Genomic DNA, 19,774 nt, shown 5'->3' with positions numbered 1-19,774 from the left:
TCCTACCAGGAGGGGAGTGAGCGAGTGGCAGTATAGGGCTTAGCTGCCAGGCGGGGCTTAAACCACAACAGTGACAAAAGTGGCTATCTGAATTGCTGGGATATGTGGATTCTTCCTTCTTTTAAAAATTGGTTATGTTTGTTCTCATGCCTTCTTTGGTAGTTTCAGGTGGCTGTTTCCCCTCACGTAAGATGCAGGAACGTGCAGAACAATAGGAAAAGGTTATTTGGCCAAGCTTCAGGTTAAACACCTTGCTCTTGACTACTCAGCTGTTCAAATAAAGTTACCTTAGTTTCTCCCGATATATAGTCTTCTAAGTTCAGTGTCAATAGATTTGATATGATTTAAAGTGTTATCTTCAGTGGGGGAAAACAAAATTTTTTATTATTATTTTGCAGGTGGCTTCAGGTGAATGCAATGAAGACACTGAGGTTTACAACATTACCCTTAGTACTGGGGATGAGCTCACTTTAATGGGGCAAGCAGAAATACTTTATGCAAAATCTTCTAAGGAGAAGTCACGACTCAACACCATCTTTAAAAAAATTGGGAAACTTAATTCAATTAGTAAGCTAGGCAGAGGCAAAATGCCCTGCCTCATCTGCATGAACCACAGGACCAACGAAAGCATCAGCCTCCCTTTCCAGTGTAAGGGCAAGTTTAGCACCCGCAGCCCGTTGGAGGTGCAGATGCAAGAAGGTGAGCACACAATTCGCAATATAGTAGAAAAAACGAGGCTGCCCGTTAATGTGACTGTGCCAAGTCCCACACCAAGAAATCCTTACGACCTGCATTTTATCCGTGAAGGGCACAGGTACAAGTTTGTCAACATTCAAACCAAGACTGTGGTGGTTTGTTGCGTGCTTCGTGGCAACAAAATTATTCCCATGCATTTTCCCTTGCACTTGACGCTTCCAAAATTTACTCTACCTGACAGTCTGGTGAAGGGGGAGCTGTGGCACGAATCCCTTATCCAGCACTGGTTTAATATATGCCAGGAACAGTTTGACATAGATGAGTATTCCCGCGCCGTGCGAGATGTGAAAACTGACTGGAACGAAGACTGCAAGAGCCCGAAGAAGAGCCGATGCACCGGGCACAGCCACGTGCCGAACTCCCTCAGCTACGCACGGGACGAACTTACGCAGTCCTTCCACCGGCTTTCGGTGTGCGTCTATGGAAACAACTTGCATGGGAATAGTGAAGTGAACCTCCACGGCTGCAGGGACTTGTGTAACGAGTGGGCCCTGTTCTCTCACGATGCTCTTCAGTATCAGGAGTCTGGTGACAGTAGCAGCGATTACCTTTTTCCTGAAGTTAGCGAAGAATCCATGTATCTGCCTACAAAACCAGAACTTCCTTACGAAGAACTGTGGTTGGACCAAGGGTCTGGAAAGGCTGGTGACCAGCCTCTCACTCGCTCACTAAGTGAGAAGAACAAATGTGACAACTACAGAGGGTCTTTCCGATCAAAGTGTGGTACCGCATCTCTTCCTGTGCCTGCGACTGTCGGAGCAACCACAAAGTCTTCAGATGTTTCCCTACCTCCACCTCCAGTGCCTCCCAAATCAGAAGCAGTAAGTCAGAGTTATTTATGTTGGTTTGTTTCTTTTTTTAGCTGCTGAAGAGTTTGCTTGGGGATTTTTTTAGGGAAGATTTGCGGGGAGGGTACACGGAAGGCAAGGAAACGGTGAGACTTCATGAGATATGGAACTGCAGCTAGTTTCCTGCCAAGTGTAAGTCATGTCCTAAAAATCACCAGAGTATATTTACTGTAACTGATCTAGTAACTTAATCCTGATACTTTCAGGTGGTATTTATTGGGTTTTTTTGCTCCCACAAACAAGGTCTAAGAATTGCTAGGTCACTTCCTCCCCTGGCTTTACACATCATCTCTCCACATGGCCTCCGTGTTTTCTCATATTTTCTGTGGCTGAAGTGGGTGGGGCATGACCCCACTTGGAACTGCCTTGGATCACCTTAGTGTGTGCATCTTCAGTTAACAAGCCCTGATAATCAGGACAGCTAGAATTTTTATGGATTTGAAGTGTTTGTTTATGAGAGATTATCTTCTCTGTTACAAGCCTGTGGCAGATTTTGAACAATATTAAGTATCATTGACCTCAAGGAAAGTTTATCACACTAGACCTGAACTAATCACTCTGTACTGCTTATTGAAAGAAAACATGTTTAAATAGGAACTGTGTGGAGTTGATAAATGAGCCTTCTAGTGGACTCAGTTTTAAACAGAGCATGTTTCCAGTCCTGGGGTTTCTAATGAAAACTCTTGGGAGAAATCACTTCTCCAAACCTGAAATGTCATGGAGACTTCAGAGGTAAAAATACAAATCTGTTTTATCAACAGGAGCTTTTGTGGACTGGGTGGAAAATCCAACCGTTACGTAGTCTCTTGACATAGTCCTACACATTTAAAAACAAAGGAAAAAAACCAAACCACAAAGGAAAAAAGAGAACTTCCCCCAGGAAAGAGTGTTTAGTAATCTTTAGCGAAATTTAAGTGATACATCCTTACGTCATATGAATCTTGACGGATTTTCAAGAGAATGGCTGCACAGCAAGCTGAGACTATATCTAAGACCAAAGTGCAGCAAACCATGGTGATCCCATCGCTTTCCTATTCCCATCTTACAGTCCAGTAGCGTTGGCCATAGCCTTTCCATCATGAGCCAGGTCACAATCTGGTTGAAAGCTAAATTGTGTTTACCTGTGCTGGGTTAGCCTGCAGTGGATTGCTGTGGGGATCCCCCTGGCCAGGCTGTGCAGCTGCTGGGGAGCATGGCGAGGAGAGGGGAGGAGGATGCCAGTGCAGGCACGAAATGCACAACGGTAGCCCTTTGACCATGCAGCCAAAACTTCCCAAAAAAAAGTTGCAGTAGCCTCTGCAAAGGCAGGAAAGTCAAGACATTACCTTCTCTGTTTATGTGTAATGTCAAAGTGCAGGAACCCACTGAGGTCAGGCACGCACTGACGCTTTGTCCAGGCTCCTTTGGAAAAGTGCACAGCAGCACCGTATCGGTATGAGGTTCCCTGGCAGCTTACGCTGATATAAACCAGTGTGGGGCTGGTCCCACCCTCCTCCTCCTCCTCCTCCTCCTCCTCCTCCTCCTCCTCCTCCTCCTCTTCCTTCTTCTCCTTTCCCAGCCACATGGTCCTGGCTCCTCTTTTGTGCTGGCTCTGGCACTTGTGCGCCTGGGCAGGCAGCCAGGTCTGGATCTGGAAAATGATTAGTTTCCTGCTGATTTCTGTGAGCTGAACTGCTTCAGTGCCAGGTCAAAGGAGTGCCGGGGAGCGGGTGGGAGGGTGAGGGGGTGACGGGAGAGGGAGGCTGCCCCCACAGTGGGGTGAGGGCAGCCCTCCTGGCAGGGGGCTGCTGGTCCCCCCAGGTCATGCCTGAGGTTTGGGCTGTGGAGTGCCTGCATAGCATCAGCGTGGACCCTCACACTTCGGGAAACCTTGTGGCGTAGCAACTCCGTTCTGGGGGCAGCAGGATAGCGTTTGGGATACCTGCATATGTTGCCTTTTATGGTCCCTTTGAAAAGGTAACGTGAGAGTGCTGTCAGCAATTTCGGTAATGCTTTCTAGCCGTGCAGGAGAACTAATTTCTGCTGAAGATATTAGCTTGCATTTAGAGGTGGGCAGGGCATGTAGCCCCATACGAAATAAAACAAAATTTTAAAAACTGCATCTCCATAGACGATGATAATTTGGACTCAGTTTTGTGGCTTCCTGGAACAGCTTAGGAATGAGTATCAGTGATCTGCCGAATTCATCAGTGAGCTGGGGCCAAGGAGATGTTTGCATGGTTTTCATGTAGGGTATTTATAGAATAAATAGATCTCAGGAGCTGCTGATGAACATGCGGTTTAGTCATCACTCCCTCTGGAATGATATTCTGTAACATTTCTGTATGAAAGTTGGCTGGCAATTGTATTTTTGCATGCACAGAATTTAAAGTGTGCATACAGGAGGTCTTTGTAGGAGAGAGAGAGAAGGACAATCAGGTGTTTCAGAAGCTGTTCTGGTTTTCTTCGCACCAGCAGAATGAGGCATTATGATATATAATGCTTATTTTCTAAATACCTTTCAGAAAATCAAAGTGGCATGAAGGCAGAAGGGGGTGGGGGATGGGGAATGACCTCTGAATTAAGGGCTTTAAATTAGAAATCGCTTCAGTCCCCAAACACTAATTTGCATAAAATCAAAGCCTGTTTTCCTGATTGATTTAAAGCACGTCCCCGATGGAGCGTGCCTGCAGTTCAGGCTCCCGTCAGCAAGGAACGTTGAACCACTTTGCATTATGCTCGCGGTCATGCTGGCGACAGGGTGGGTTTTATCCCAGCGGCCTCAGAAGCAGCCACTGCGAGAGGCACAGAAGCCCAGGTGCCCTGTGATGCCCAGATTCAGGAGTGACACCCCAGGGCCCAGGGGGTACTGGTAGGGGCTTGGGCTGGCTCCAAGGGAAAGGAGCAGGTCTTTAAAAAACTACCTCACGCTGTCTGAAAGAGGTCACCGCCCCCGAGTCACAGGAAGGAGCGCTGGAGCACGGGAGGGCTCAGACATTCAGTGCAAATGCACTTAGTCTGTATATGGCAGCTGTGTGGCATCTAGTGCTTCTGGGCGAAAGAGTATTTCCTTGTAACAGCAGCAGCCATTGCAGTCATTGTGTCGCACCGTGGCTGTTCCCCTCCTCTCCCGCATGTATTTCATTGCTGGTCGCTTGGACCTAGTGAAGGTAGCTCTCCTCTGAAGTTTCCGCTCGCTCTTGTCAGTTTAATCTGCAAAATCTCTCCTTTTTATTCCTCTGCTGGGTTTCCCGAGGGCTGTGTCTGGCAGCTGTAATCGCGGTCTTGTGACAGGCACCAACTGGGACTGCAAACTGGTATTATTTATGGCCTCGTTCTGATCTTCAATCTAGGTCAGCAAGGGAGCTTGGCATAGTTTGTTATGCCAATGCAATATTATGCAATGCCGGCAGTCATCCCGGGAAAGAATTCCTTTAACCCCTTGACCGTCCACTGTGCTCCAAGAGCTTCCCTGAATGGTCTCTCTAACCCCATGAGCATATATTCAATAGCATGCAGTATTAACTTTGCCTAGTCTGACTTGGGGGGAAAAAAAAAAAATGAAGTCCTTAGGCATCCTTGGGGCACAGCACTAAAATGGTTGAAGAGTTTTATGCCTGAATTCAATAACAACCATGAATAAAATTTATTCTTTTTTTTTTTCTTGAAAGAGCGAATAAGAACCCTTAGAGCAAGATTTATTTCAGTGTTTTATGCTGTCGGGCATTTCCTGTAATTTTGACTTGTTTTGAATTAGGGAAAAAATGTACTACAATGTCCTGGTCCCCAATTTTCCATTTCACAAAAGTACTAAATGGGTTGTTGCATTTTGAAAGCGCTGAAGTGGATTGCAAAAGGTTCCACATTTATTCCGTTTTTAAATAAATTAAATCACTTTAATTGCTAATTATGTGTTGCAGAACTGCTAAGATAACTTTTAGTCTGCAGTGTTGTTAAATGTAAAAATAACTTTGAAGCACAAAGAGAATTTCCCTTTTCTGGTCCATGTAAGACTGTTTCAGATAAAGAGAATATAGAGGTCTTATTCTGCCTGGGGGAGGCGGTGAGTCCTTAAAAATTTTGCCTGACAGCCTATTTCTCAGTAGCCTTGCTCGCCTCCAGCCCTACTTAATAAAGTTGCTCTCCCAAATATGTACTGATGAGATTAAGGTCTTAATTCTATCATTTTTTCTGTGGGGATGAATCCTGATATTTTGTTGTTACCTAGGCAGACCAAACTGAATTTCAGATAAGCATTGCTACAGTCATGTGTTCTAAGCTGCAAAGTTGGCTGGCTGCAAAAAGTAGACCTATTGGCTGGGTGCTTATTTGAACAGGCTTTTCTGCCTACACCTTTCAACTTGTACGTTTTGTAGTTAACCTTATCCTGGACCACTTTAGCAGCTACAGAAAGACTGAAGCTCCAGGTTTGAATCCCAGCATCTGGTAAATACAAGATAGTGTACCATTCCTGGGGGAGGAAAGCTGCGAATTATCCTAGACCTGGATGGCTGGGTATCACTGGTGAAGTAAGTCAGGAAACATCAGAGTCTGTTGAGATCTTTTCATTACGTAAGGTTGGTTTATTACATCTGCATAAACAACAGTCATGAAATTTAAGCCTAACGAATTGCTCCTTACAAAATGTAAAATATCTGGAACAGTCTGTCTGATTTTGTATGTTACTGGAAGGTTCTTTTACATTGTTCCGTTGCTGCTACTTTTTAGATGAGTGGATATCAAACTCCTGAAAAGCACCCTGAAAAAAGATTGCTAGCAAGGCATTCTTTTGGACTTCTTTATGACAAGCCACATACTGTTGCAAATATATATACTTAGCATAATTTTTTTCTTCTCCTCACTTTTTAATTATTTCCTTTCTCATAAGAAGGCAGAACCAGATGTGTTTCATCTGGTTGAGAGTGCTGTTGCCCAGATTTTCTCGCTGCTTACTTGTGTTGTTCTTTTGTACAGGTAAGAGAGGAATGCAGGCTCCTGAATGCTCCCCCCGTCCCACCACGAAGTTCAAAGCCGTCATCCACCAGTCCTTCCATCCCTCCTCGTACAGTCAAACCTGCACGACAGCAGACCCGCTCTCCTAGCCCTACTCTGTCCTACTACTCTTCGGGACTGCACAACATGTATGTGTTTGAGCTCTGAGAGACCTGAGCTGGCACTTTTTGAAAGAGTTAACTTTAGCAGCATTCTTTTTGGAAGGCACTTATTTATAAAGGCATGGTACTGTGTCAGAGTTGCTGACTTTTTGTGAAATGGGCTAGCCTGTCAAGTTATTTTTAAAGATTCAAGAGAAAGCAAAGCTCTAGCAGAAATTATGTTTTACGAGATAGGACATACTGATTTATATTAAATACCTGCACATATTGCTATAGGGAATCTCACCATAAGGTGGCACAGGCTGTCTAAATGGAAAATCCTGTACAGTTCTGTATCATTCTTGAAGGGCTTGAATCTTCAAACCAGAACGTCTCAAAGCTAGTTTCGGGTGGGATTTCAGTGCCACATGCATGCAGTGCAGCCAGCTCTGATAAGTGGGGGAACAAAGGAGTCTGGTAATCCAGAAATGTGTTGTGCCAACTCTGTGGGAACCTACAGGGTGGGTGTGATGGAGAACAGAGAGGTCAGCAGACACCACTGAGTGCAAAGTGAGGTGTAGTGGAAGGTTGCCAGACAGCTTCCAGATCAAACCCACTTCAGCACAAACCTAGTCCAAAAACTGGAAAATCCACTCAGGCCAGTCAAAAGTTGACAGTAGATTTTTAATTATGTGGCTGCATAACTTTTCCTAGCAATGCAGTGTTCTTCCTTTGGCTTTAGAAAACATATACACCTTTTTTAGTCTCACCTCCTTTTTGACTTTAATGTCTCGTTGTGTGCAGTTTTGGGCACCACGGTACATTAAAGATATAAAGCTACTAGAGAGTGTCCAGAGAAGGGCCACAAAGTTGGTGAAGGGTTTAGTGGAGAAACCATATGAGGAGCAGCTAAAGTCACTTGGTTTGTTCAGCCTGGAGAAGAGGAGACTGAGGGGAGACCTTGTCATGGTCTGCAGCTTCCTCACAAGGGGAGGAGGAGGGGCAGGCTTCTCTCTCTTCTCTCTGGTGACTGATGACAGGACCCGAGGGAATGGCAGGAAGATGTGCCAGGAGAGGTTTAGGTTGGATATTTGGAAAAGGTTCTTCACCCAGAGGGTGATGGAGCACCGGCACAGGCTCCCCAGGGAGGCAGTCACGGCACCAAGCCTGACGCTGTTCGGAAAGCACTTGGACAACGCCCTCAGACATATGGTGTGAATTTGGGGTTGTCTGTGCAGGGACAGCAGTTGGACTTGATGATCCTTGTGGGTCCCTTCCAACTCAGGACATTCTACCATTCTATGATTATTTTTTGTATCTAGTCAATGACGAGACGCTACCCGTCTGGATTTTACAAATTGATCTGAAACGTCACTGAAATAATTTCAGCCTAAATGCAATTGGTATAATAACTTATTCTGGTATTGCCTTTCTAAACCATACCGCACATTTGCAGCTTAGTGTTGTGTATCTGGCAATGATCACGCTAGATCAAGGCTGCTCGTTTGTTTTTATGAAAGCCTGTTGGGTAGTTCTGTCAAGGTCTACTCTACAGGAGGCAGAAGACCTCCCAGGATTTGAGGCCTACCAAATGCTGCTTTCTCTCTTTGTAGCTAAGAATACATCTGCCTCCCAATAAACCAGGAAAAGAGCGAGAAGTGAAGTTTGTCAGGAATGCAGGTGGTATTATTTACCTTGAACTTCACAATATTTGCATGAAATTAATCTCCAGCTTAGGTCTAGACCAGATATCTCTGTTGTGATAGAATTGACCTAGTGCTGCAGAGGAAGCTGCTAAAATATTGGCAATGTGTGGCATAAGCAGATTGCTGGTGAAGTTGCTTTTCGAGTCCTGCCATTTTTATCAATGATCTTACTTTCTGGATCGTGAAGGGTTGCAGGCAATATTTTAAGCACAAACAAAAAAATATGATTTGTCTTTATCTGCCTATGAAAATGCCTGACATCTGAATTCAACTATATGTAATGTTTCTCTTGTATCCTTTGGCACTGAGTCCCAGTGAGTTAATTTTGGTGGAGGATGAATAAGGAAGCACTTTGAAAATATTTATCAGTTTCAGTAATTCCATTAATCTTTTGAATCATTAAATGTTCTAATTTCTAATGTTGAGTTAGAGGTCAGAAACAGGATCAATCAATTCAATTCTTCTGTGTAGTTAGTTCTTTAGGACACCTCACTGTCTTCTCCAAATTGAACAGCCCAATAGCTACATTTGTGAAAAATGCTTTGCACTGGTATATGTTACAGCAGTTGACCTTTAAACAGGCAGAAACGACCAGTTGACAGTATATCCTTGTTGAGAAGGGAGGAAAAAATATCTGGTATTGTAAACATCCAACTGCTTTAACTTACAGACGTGTATTTGTGACATAAACAGGAAAAAAATAAGAGTTTGGAGGGCATGGAGTGGAGAGTGAGGAATGGTTAGACAGGGAAACTGCATCTCTTGGGGCTGAGTTTTGTAACTAATTTTCCAGTGGTACAGGTTAGAGCTGCTTTTGTGCATCTGTACTTTGTGTTTGAGCTGGGCAAGTCCAGGTTGGCTTCCTCTCTGACTCACTGTAAGTGCACAGGGAACTGTTTTTTGTGTCAATCCTTTCAGAAGTATGCTGGCTTTTGAAAGCTGCTGCCCTACTCAAGCGGTTTTCACTGAGCAGTCACAGAATGACTACCTTGTTTCTTTCTTGAGTAGTTAGTTTCCAGAAGAGAGAGGTGAGTAATTTAAGCAATTATTTCAACTCTTGGTTTCCCTCTGTTTTGTTAGTTAAGGATTTTACAAATCTGCTAATTGTTTTTCCAGTGTTCTGACTTAATTGGCCAGAATTCCAGAGATCAACCCAATCCTTCAGGCTTTCTAAGAGAAAGCAGTATAAAAGCAGCAAACATTTGCTTTTGGTAACAGATTGCATGCTTTTGTTGGCATCTCTGTCTCTCAGGAGCATCTGGATATAAACTATCAGTTCCTTTGGGCAGGTTGAGCTTAGCTTACTATCTGGAAGTAGGTCAGGGTAAATTTCTTTAGGTGCCTTTGAAAAGCGTTTCTCGTCATAGCTTTTTAAGGATATGGACACACAAACAAGTTGCTGTGAGGCAAGCTTAAAGCCTGCTACTTCAACACAAACAGCTGAGTTTGCTTACCCTTCCAAGTAAAACTATTCCTTTGGCCGTATGCGTTAACTTATTCTGTGTTATTGTACTGTGCACCGGTGCAGTTTTTGCACCAGTGACGAGTGGGGAAGGATCCAGTGCCCTGCACACATGCAAGAGCTCTAACAAATGAAAATGTTGTCTCCAAAAGGGCTTTTGGTCATCTCTTCTGTCAGTCAAGCTTGGGTCTAATGCAGTGGTGACCTGTTACGAGCATTTGCATACCATGATGCGTGTGGTATATAAATATAAAATACAGGATTAGAACATCATCTAGTATATTTGAGGCTGTTCCTTTTCCATGGTGGTGTCCCTCAGGAATTTGACAGTGGAAAAACTGAGTATTTGGGAGATGACACAGACTGAATTGAGACATCTACTTTTTTATGAGCTTGAAAAACCAAGACATGAGGCTTTAGAGTATATCAGCATCTTGTCAGGCTTGTAGAAGGAGTAGGACTGTCAGTGCGTTATTCAAATGTGTGTTAATTCAAATCTTTAAAAGTTCTGCCGGAGGAAAGAATATTCTTTTCTTGTGACAGCCACCCTCTGACTCTGTCAGATGATTTATGAATTTATTCAGATGCCACATTTTTTCGTACTAATGACATCCTTTCTGCTTTGTTCCTTAAGCAGTGTCACAGAGGGCGACAACACCAACCCAACTGAGAGCACACCTGCTTCCTGCTACCCTTGTAACATGATAAAAACCGAATCCAAAGAGCATGAGAGCACGATGCCTCTGGGAAGCCCCTCAACTGAAGCTCTGCCTTCAAGGTTATCTTGGCCAAACCATTTTTCAGGCACTGCTGAAGGCCTGAATAGGAGTGATTTTCTGCTCGATCCGAGCAGAAGCTACAGTTACCCCAGACAGAAGACTCCAGGTACGCCAAAGAGGAACTGTCCAGCACCTTTGACTTTTGACTTTGATGGGTGTGAGCTCCCAGCGGGGTACTCCCCACTGACCCCAGCAGAGTTCACGAACACGATCTCTAGCTGTCCAAAGTCGGCAAGTTACTCTCTAGACTGCACTGATGAGAAGACTCTGGGAGACAGCAACACAAAGCAGAGCCATTCATGTCCTGCCTTACCTCCTCGGGCACCAAAGTCAAGTGAAGAAAAAACGGTTACAGACATGTGTCCCTTGCCGCTGAAAATAGATGGCGCCGAGGAGGAGTCAAAAACTGGTTCTCCAGACCTCTTGGAAGACCAGTATCTCGTCAAAAAGGGCACGCAGGATACGTTCTCTGTGTCTTATCCCTTCTCGTCTCCCCTGCACCTCCAGTTAGCGCCAAGGTCGTGTGGGGATGGCTCTCCGTGGCAGCCACCCACAGACCTTTCTGGACTCTCTGTAGAGGAAGTGTCTAAATCGCTGAGGTTTATTGGTCTGTCAGAAGATGTCATATCATTTTTTGTTACAGAGAAGATTGATGGTAATTTACTGGTTCAGCTTACAGAAGAAATCCTGTCAGAGGACTTTAAGCTAAGCAAATTGCAGGTTAAGAAAATACTACAGTTCATTAATGGCTGGCGGCCTAAGATGTGATGCCGACTAGTTATTAATGAAACTGTATGAGATGTGCTCAATGCACTTCAGCTAATACATCACTTCCTGTTTTTTGCACTAAAAGCCCTTCCTGTAAATAGTAGTAGAAAAATTCTTACTATGCAGATAAACGTTTTTTGAGTGGTGAATGGATTTTTTTTTTTTTTAATGTCAATAATAAAGGTAGAGAATCTGCAGAGGTGTGCCTTGTGCATCCCTGAACGTTCAACAGCTGCTAAAAACTGGACACTAGGGGAACTTTTACTCCGTAGTCTGTTAAGACTTAGTCATATTTATTACTGAACAATTTGATGCTGAAAGACACACACCAATCCAGTTTACAGTTTTGTGTTAACTGCAAAAAAAATGTATTTCTTACGGGATTATTTCTGTTCAAATAATATTTGGCAACATGCTGTGACTTTCTTCCGTTTCTGTTAACAAAAAGCATGTTCAGATTTATGAAGACATTGTTTTGACACTACATCTGAAAATGTTAAGAATTGCTGTGAAGTGCCACTAATACACTATTCTTGCAGCATATTTTTATTAACAGTATCTTCTTGACTACCTGTAATGTGGGTACATTTTCCATGTTACTTTGAGCAAAAAGAGTTAACTGTTTTTAAAACAAGAGTCTTGCTTAGCTCATTGCCCAGAGGGAAGGGAGAAGGGGGATTTTCCTACTGAGCCACTCTGCCCTGGTCAATTAAAAGTTTATGACCTGTAGATTTCAAAAGTTTCTTTTGTAGTCGGATGGCTGGAGTAAGTAGCATGACTTCTGGTTGTGCGGCTTTCTCATGGGAAAGGCAGTTCTGTGCACAGACTTTCTCAGCAGATCCAGCCTGCCGCAGTAGCCTGCTAGCACAGCCCTTGCAATAGCCTTCCCCTGGCGAAAGGCAACCCCTTAGATTTCCTCTGCTATTTCAGCTGAAAATGCGGTCAATGTGCTCTTCTATTGCGGCAGTTGGATCTGTTTGGGAAGGGAGTAGTACTCCTGTAGGATGCCTTTGAAATAAAGCATTAGTGAGGTTGGCACAGAAACAGCACATGGCATGCTGGTAAGAAGGGGCCAAGTGAGGGTTTTGGCCATGCCTTGGGAAATGCTCTGATGTTTAAGTTCACCTGTCTTGTTTGCAGTGGGCTAGGAGGATGTGGGTGTCAAAGAGGGAGGGACTGTAGCATCATAAGATGTGCTAATTCAGTTGCCCAGCTGCAAAACCTCACTGCAATAGATGTCACGTGGAAGTAGCAGTCAAAAGGGAGCGTAGAGATGGGAAGGGGGCATTAGGCTGCACCTGGACACCTTTCAAATTTAACTGCTCAGAAGGCTAGAAGTAGGATTAACTTCTGCTAGTCTGTTGCCAATATCCTGTGCTTGGCAGAGCTCTCCAAAATGTGTCTGAATAACCCCAGGATCCTCTGTTTTTGTAGTACTGAATGGAAGGATTTGTGGAGTTCTACAGGAAACAGTCTGTGATGTCTGTCCATCCTCAGCAACCATGTGTGCCCACGATCTCAGGTGGTCAGAGCCAGGGGTGCTGGAGCAGCTTCACGTTCACCTGCTGCTGAACAGAGCCCTGGCAAGGGTGACACCGTACCTGCCTTTCTCACCTTTTTGAAGTACAGAAAAATCTCTCTTTTTCCATTGTAGGGCATGTAGTGGGAGCATCGAGGAAATACAGAGGAGGGACAAAAGTGAGAGGCTGCTTTTGCCTGTTTTCTCAAGCATATTGACTCATTAGAAAGAATTTACTTGCAAATGGAGTTTTCTGCTGCCCTGGCAAATTTCATGTCATGTCCCCATGCTGAAGCCAAGATCCATCATTTGTCGTGCAATAATGCAAACCACCGGTTCCCAACTAGAGAGCAAAGCCCAATTGATGTGGGCACTAGAAAGCAGTGAGCCAAAAAATATCCCAATAGAAAAACCCCAAGAGTTCATAATCCTACTCTTTTTCTTAATGTATTGACTTTTAGCAACAGATCAATAGCTTTCTCCGGATGCATTTTAATTAGCATCCTATTTTAGCTGCAAGAAAGACTAAATCGAATCAAGTACTGTGCAGATGTGTATGCTTGTTGGTAGGCATGTGGAAGTTGAAGTCAATTGCATTTTAACCCTCGCTATGTCAAATGGGCTTTCAAATTTGAAAGGGACAAATTTGAAATGTCAGGTACTTCTCTTTGTTTTGCTTGGCTGGTTAATTCCAGGTGAAAAAAGTAAAACCTCTCTCTCAAAAAAAGGAGATGGCAGTCTTTAAATAAATTAAATATTTTGAATGCCCCCAGGATAACAACATCCCTGAGAAAATAGTGGTGTTTGGCTACGGATGGATACCTATTCTGTTATCTCTGCTTACCTGCTTGGAATATGTTTTCTTGCAAGCAGCCTGGTGAAATTTGCATTCATGATTGTGCTGCATTAATGTCACGTATGCTTAGACCAAAACACAACTTTTTGGAGGCACTCTGCTAAAATAGGCCAACCCTAACCTTGCACTTCTTTCCTCAGATTAAATAAACGTAAGGCCTCTGGTGCTTATGTAGTTATCAGTGTCTGACTTGTGTGTTATCCTCGGGGTTTTTCTTTGCTTGGGAGTTTTGGTAGAAAAAAAAATCTGGTATGTCATTCTGTATGGAGCTGTTTCTTTGTCCTACACCGGGAAACACATCCTTTCTATGCAACAGTCGTGTGGTAGTGCAGGGACTGATGCTGCCTTCAGCATCGAAACCTGGATTCTAGCATGGGGGCTTTTCTGGAAGTGGACACAACTGGCCAGGGGAGGGATGGGGAGGAAACTTGAGGGGAAGCGCTGGTTTTCTTTAAATGCTCATGCCTACGATTGAGATTCTTTGTATTGCTGCCTGCCTGGCTGGCTGTATTGAAATCAACTCAAAGTGCATATTTGCGTTCTTATTCTTGCCATATTGTAAAAATTGCCTATGGCTAGAAACTTAGAGACAGAAAACATTTGGTGCATCCAAAATTAGAAGGAAAATGTATTTTGAAGTTTTCTTTGCAGCTAGAAGCAAGGGTTTGAAATAACTGTATATTACATAGGGCTTTTTCCAATACAACAGTTCTACTTGCCACTTTAATTGACTTTATTCCACAACAACAGCTTCAAGAGAATCAGCATAAATAACGACGCCGTCTCAAAAACCGTCATGTTTTAAATCTGTCTATAAATACTTGAAGTGTTTTCTCCTATGTTTTCTTCCTGAATCAACTGCTTGATTGTCTCCCCCGCTAAATAAAGTGTGCTGGCACCGGTTACTTGCGTGCTGCCCAGCGGGGTGCCTGCCTGCACTGCAGGTCAGCAAAGTCCTGCCTGCGGGCCAGGCAGGGTCTACACCAGGCTACTTAAAAGCCAAACACCAGCCCTATGTGAAAGCATGAGGGCTCAGCCCAGCTCTCCTGGCTCCTCTTTTTGATGCTCTGAAATTGCAGCATTCCTGTGTACGTGGTAGAAGGTACGAATGAAATCGTAAGAGGTGAGGGATCATCCATTTTATTTTACTAGGGATGGCAGGGCAGTAGGGAAACAGGCCCCTTGTTGAGACCTAGCACTAAATGACTCTTCATTTGTACGTCTTAAACTCGTAATAGTCCGGGAGTTGTTCAGACTTTACCATTTCTGTGCATAATAACCAAATTTTCAGCGTGAAAATCTGCAGAGTGATTCTCTTGGCTTGGACAATCTTCTGAATTATATTAAAAAGATCTGTTAGTTCTTAGCTCTTTAGATTTACTTTGGGTAGGTCAAAAAAGTAACACTTGGGAAAAAAAGAGAAAGCCCCAGAACTTTGGCTTAGTATATTTCCGTTATAAAATGAAGCATGTTTTTTGTGGAATTCTGTGCTGTTTTGGGCTTTTGTGTAAAAGGCTGAAGGCAGATTATTATTTAAACCAGGTGCAAATAAATATTCCTGTAATGTATATGAACAAATTAAAACCGTGTATTGTAAGTATGTAAACTGTATATTAAAGACACTATTTTCATGATATTTCAAATGTGTACAGAATTTGTTGTACTAAATTGGTTGGGTTGCATGTATTGTATGAAATGGTTGGTTTTTATTTAGCAGATTCACTGACTTATCCTCTTGCTCATCTCGGTATAATTCAGAAATAAGCACTTCTCAAATAGTGAATTCACAGGGTAAGATTGGGCTAATTGAGAGGAGCAATCAGGCTTTTGCATTTAACCTCTCAAGACACATTACCTTTCCCTGTCTTGTAATTTCACTTGATCCCCTTCAGCAAGAGCATCGAGCTGTGTGTTCCCCAAAGAATTTGTTGCCAGACGGCTTTTCTGTTTCTAGCAGACGTTCACCTAAAACATTATTTTCCTGATCCCTCAGCCTATTATCTTTGTTTTAGAGGAATGTATTCAATTATAATTTGGATATGTTTTCAAGCGCAAGACCAGGCGCAAGTATTTCTGCTTTGCAAAAAGCCTCTGAAGCGTTTATTGGGTGGGGAGAAAATTAGAGACAAAACAACGTTATGCTCTAGGTGGCCTGTTCACGTCTCCTATGATACTGGCAACAAGGGGAAATGTCAGCTCTACAACCATCCACATGTCATGCAGATAAGTTGCTGTTGTGCCAAATTCCCCTTGGGCTGAAGCGTCATTCACTGATACTAGGCCAGAAGAAAGTTTACTCCAGCACAACAGTAGTTGTGGAGGGTTTTGTGGAGGGTTTTATGGAGGGACTTATAGATATATGAGAAATAAAGCAGGGCAGAGACTGCCACAGTGGTTGCCATTGGATTTGAGACAGATGGGGTTTACTTGCCTCCAACCCTCACATCTGGGAGAGGAAGAAGCATGTCTGGAGGGAGGATGTGCATCATGTCGAGGCGGGAACAGAGAGAAGCAGAATTGCTTTCGTGAATCAAGAAAAATCTCATTCACTATGAGCAAGTCTCTCTAGGGCACATCTCTGCTCTGCTCTCCAAAGGGGGAAGGAAAATACTTAATTTTTTGAATGCTCCAGTCAGTTGGCTCCTGGCTGAGTGAAAGTTTCTACAGGAAAGCGTTTGATACAGGAAGGGGAAGGGAAGGGCTGTAGTCCAAGTCAAAATGTGGCCATGTCCCTATCAGGAAAGGGCTGTTCTAAGGCAGGCATTTTCTGTTTACATATATTATAGTAGTCATCGAGCCTGACATAAATCTCCTGTCTGACTCTAGTTACCATGGCTACCTGTAAATGTGAATAAGGAATACAGGCAGGGGAGAGACCTGAAAATGCAGCTCTCATCCCTTTAGGAAGTGCAAGCTTAACACTCATGGATGTGCTGCTCCTCTTGGTATGATACATTCACTAATTAGACCTCCCCTAGAGCTGTTGGGTGTGTATGTACCGTGTTCTCCGTCTTTCTGGGGCTCCTGTCCTTGAGTGGAGATGCCATGGGGTTCAGGCATCTGGACACCTGACGGCGTGTCTCATGTCGCAGGTGGCTAATCACTGAAGACCTTAGTTGCAGTAGACTGTGCTAGCTCAGGTTGTTGCCGGCTTGGGGCACTGTGCACCACACTCTGTTGCCCAGGTATAAACGTGCCTTATGTCACCAGATGCATATGTCATATGCAGCCACTTTCTCCTGTGCACAGGGTGACCGAAAGCTGCAAACCTGGGTGAAACTCTCCTGTTCTCCTTTTTTTCCATGCCGTGAGCAGACGATGAGATTTGTCATTGTAGAATGAACAGAAGACCTGGGCTGCTTTAGCAGTTGCCCTCAGTGATTTTTCCCAGTCAGTGCTGCTGGTCCATCTGCCTAGCAGCATTGCTGCCGCGGCAGCATGATTTTTAGGAGTTCCCTTGGCACCCCTTGCTAACCACTGCCTCCACCCCTATGGGCAGCTGTTAGAATGGCAGCTCTGGTGGTTGCACAAAAACTCAAGATTAATTGTGTTCTGTATATGGATTTTTTTCTTCTTCTCTTGCCTGTGGTTGTCACACTCAGTGAAGACCAATTTTTGTTGAAAGTTGATGGTATTTATATTTTTATTCAGTTGCCTGCATCCAACCTTTCTCCTTTGCCAAGATAAAGCATTGCTATGCATTTTCACTTGGCACGATGAAGAGCTGATGTGAAGAGTTGCTTTCAGAAGGAGGTGTCTTCTCCCCTTTCTCATCATCAAATTCCAAAGGTGGGAAGTCCACTCAAGATGGGTAACCAGGCTGCCACGATGTGAGCATAGAAATATGACCCAAATCTTTATTTATTGCTCAACAAGACTTCAAAATGCCCTTGACTCCTGGGCAGGACAAAAGGAAGCTGGTGCCAAACACGCTTGGATTAAATGAAAACCATTCTTCACAGAATGTCTGGGGTAGAAGGAGAATAAAAGGAAAGAAAATAGGGAGTAAGGAGGCAACATATTTAAGGTGCCAAGTCTGAGGAGCTGGCAATGAAGTGGAGGGACGTGTCCTCCCGCTTTGTGTGCTGTAGTACTTGTACGTGCCACACAGTGTCAGACCGGCACACAGCTGCAGAAAGATGAAACCAACTGTAGGGGTTGCAGAGGATGATAGATGGACTCTGGGATCTCATTAGGACTCTCTGCCAGTCCCATAAAAGCTCTGCCACAAGAAGGAGCTGTTTTAATTGTGTTCCTGCTATTCTATTTTACAGTATCAACAATTATTCTTAATGAATATGGGGGTCAGTGAAGCAGGTCTCCAGGGCTGGGTTTCCACTGGATTAATGCAAACAGAAAGCAGGAGGAAGCTTGAATGCGTTGACACTGTAGGAACTGGCAGAAAGTCTGGCAGAGCCCTGAAAGAGCCCTGAAGAACTGCATGTATCTTGGTTAATTCTATTTAACTGCATTTCTGCAAGTGGGAGAAATGTATGACAGCTAGAAATTATCCTAAACACTAGTCCTAGTTAGCCTTTGCTCCTGAAGAATGAAGCACAGCCCATCCTGGTAACCAGCCCTCCAGTTTCCTCCTGAAGACAATGGGTATTGTTATCCTTTAAAAAGGCTGGGAAATCATACCGGATTAGTATTTCAGAGAACCATAGAATGTTTTGGGTTGGAAGGGGCCTTTAAAGATCAGCTAGTCATTGTCCCCCCTGCCATGGGCAGGGATATCCTTCACTAGATCAGGTTGCTCAAAGCCCCGTCCAACAGGCCTTGGTAAGAATACTCTCTCCATCTTTCTCATAAGCCCCTTTTATATATTGAAAGGATGCAAGAAGGTATCTCTGGAGCCTTCTCATCTCCAGGCAGAACAACTCCAACACTCTCAGCCTGTCTTCATAGAAGAGGTGCTCCAGCCCTCTGACCATTTCATGGCCCTGCAATTTCTCCTTTTACTAATAAATCAGTGAAACTGCAGTAGAGGTGGGAACAGCCTTCTGTCTACATCTGTCCCGCACAGGTCTTCTGCTTCCTGTAATGAAAGGCAGTGATAGTTAAACACTTTTCTCTTACGTATTTAGTGAGCTTTCCAATTACCCTTTCTTCCTGACTTTAAAAAAAAAAAAAAAAAAGTAAGGGCACCTATTGTTTCTTCTTTTGATTCTTCTCTGCTACAGCTGGTTTACTGACAAAGGCAAGTGTCATTTCACAGGGTCTCCAATGTTCATCTTTTGCTGTATATTCAATCTGAGCTTCTTTTGCAACGCTAATAGCTAGGACTTGTAAACTGAACCGCCAGCAGGAGTGCAGCAGCCCAAGGATAAAAAGCCCACCAATTAAAAAAGCAACAAACAGTAAAAATCCAGGTTTCTCAGCTTGACCTACAAACCAAACCCAGCATATCCATTCATTTTGTCACCCTCCTCTCTACCTTTCGGCCCCCAGAGGCTGACTGGGTGCCTCTTGTCATGGGTGACGGGGCAGTTGCAAGGGGTAGGTGGCTGACTCTAGTCCCACACAGAGCCCTACTAACATGTCCAGGAAAAACAGTCCACCCTTTTCCTGCCCCGTTCTTGCTCCAAGAGCTTTAACCTCTGACCTTCCATTGTAGATAAACTTGGTTTTGGCTTCCACCATGCTTGCAAACCCCGAAGGATTCAGGTTGCGTGGTACACACTTATAAAAGCAAGTAACTAGCATTTATTAAATACCCCACTGCTGTTGAGCAGCGAGAATTGTTTTGAGGACCACAAAACTTACAGTTCCTGGATTTTCTTTCATTCTTCTTCCCTGGTTCTTCATGTGTAAAATGAACCCATCCCCAAGCCCAGTGTATGGCATGATAGTTCTGCTCCTACTGCCCTGAAAGTGGTTTGGTTATTTCCCCACTCTGGGGATTACTGAGACACCTTCAGCTACTGTCTGGTTGTACAGAGTTCAGTTTCCTAAGCATGTATAACGTCACTTACATTTGATAACTAGCAGCTGGAATTTGATTTTTG

At 43.9% G+C, this 19,774-nt stretch overlaps 1 protein-coding gene across 3 annotated transcripts in view; it reads left to right on the top strand.

Moving 5' to 3' along the window:
- GAREM1 (GRB2 associated regulator of MAPK1 subtype 1) overlaps positions 1–15,402 on the top strand; it is a 105,385-nt gene extending 89,983 nt beyond the window's left edge. For 2 of the 3 annotated variants that reach the window (XM_075084939.1, XM_075084941.1), the window contains 3 exons: positions 399–1,577; positions 6,558–6,724; positions 10,479–15,402. In XM_075084939.1, the coding sequence (XP_074941040.1) occupies positions 399–1,577; positions 6,558–6,724; positions 10,479–11,391 (2,259 nt within the window). In that variant the 3' untranslated portion in view covers positions 11,392–15,402. The remainder of the gene's footprint in view (positions 1–398; positions 1,578–6,557; positions 6,725–10,478) is intronic. The other variant, XM_075084940.1, reaches the window with a different exon arrangement.
- The last annotated feature ends 4,372 nt before the right edge of the window (positions 15,403–19,774 follow it).

This window comes from Phalacrocorax aristotelis, chromosome 2 (assembly GCF_949628215.1).
Source record: "Phalacrocorax aristotelis chromosome 2, bGulAri2.1, whole genome shotgun sequence".
Taxonomy (NCBI): domain Eukaryota; kingdom Metazoa; phylum Chordata; class Aves; order Suliformes; family Phalacrocoracidae; genus Phalacrocorax; species Phalacrocorax aristotelis.
The sequence above is the reverse complement of the archived record's forward strand: the minus strand, read 5'-3'. Positions and strand labels throughout refer to the sequence as shown.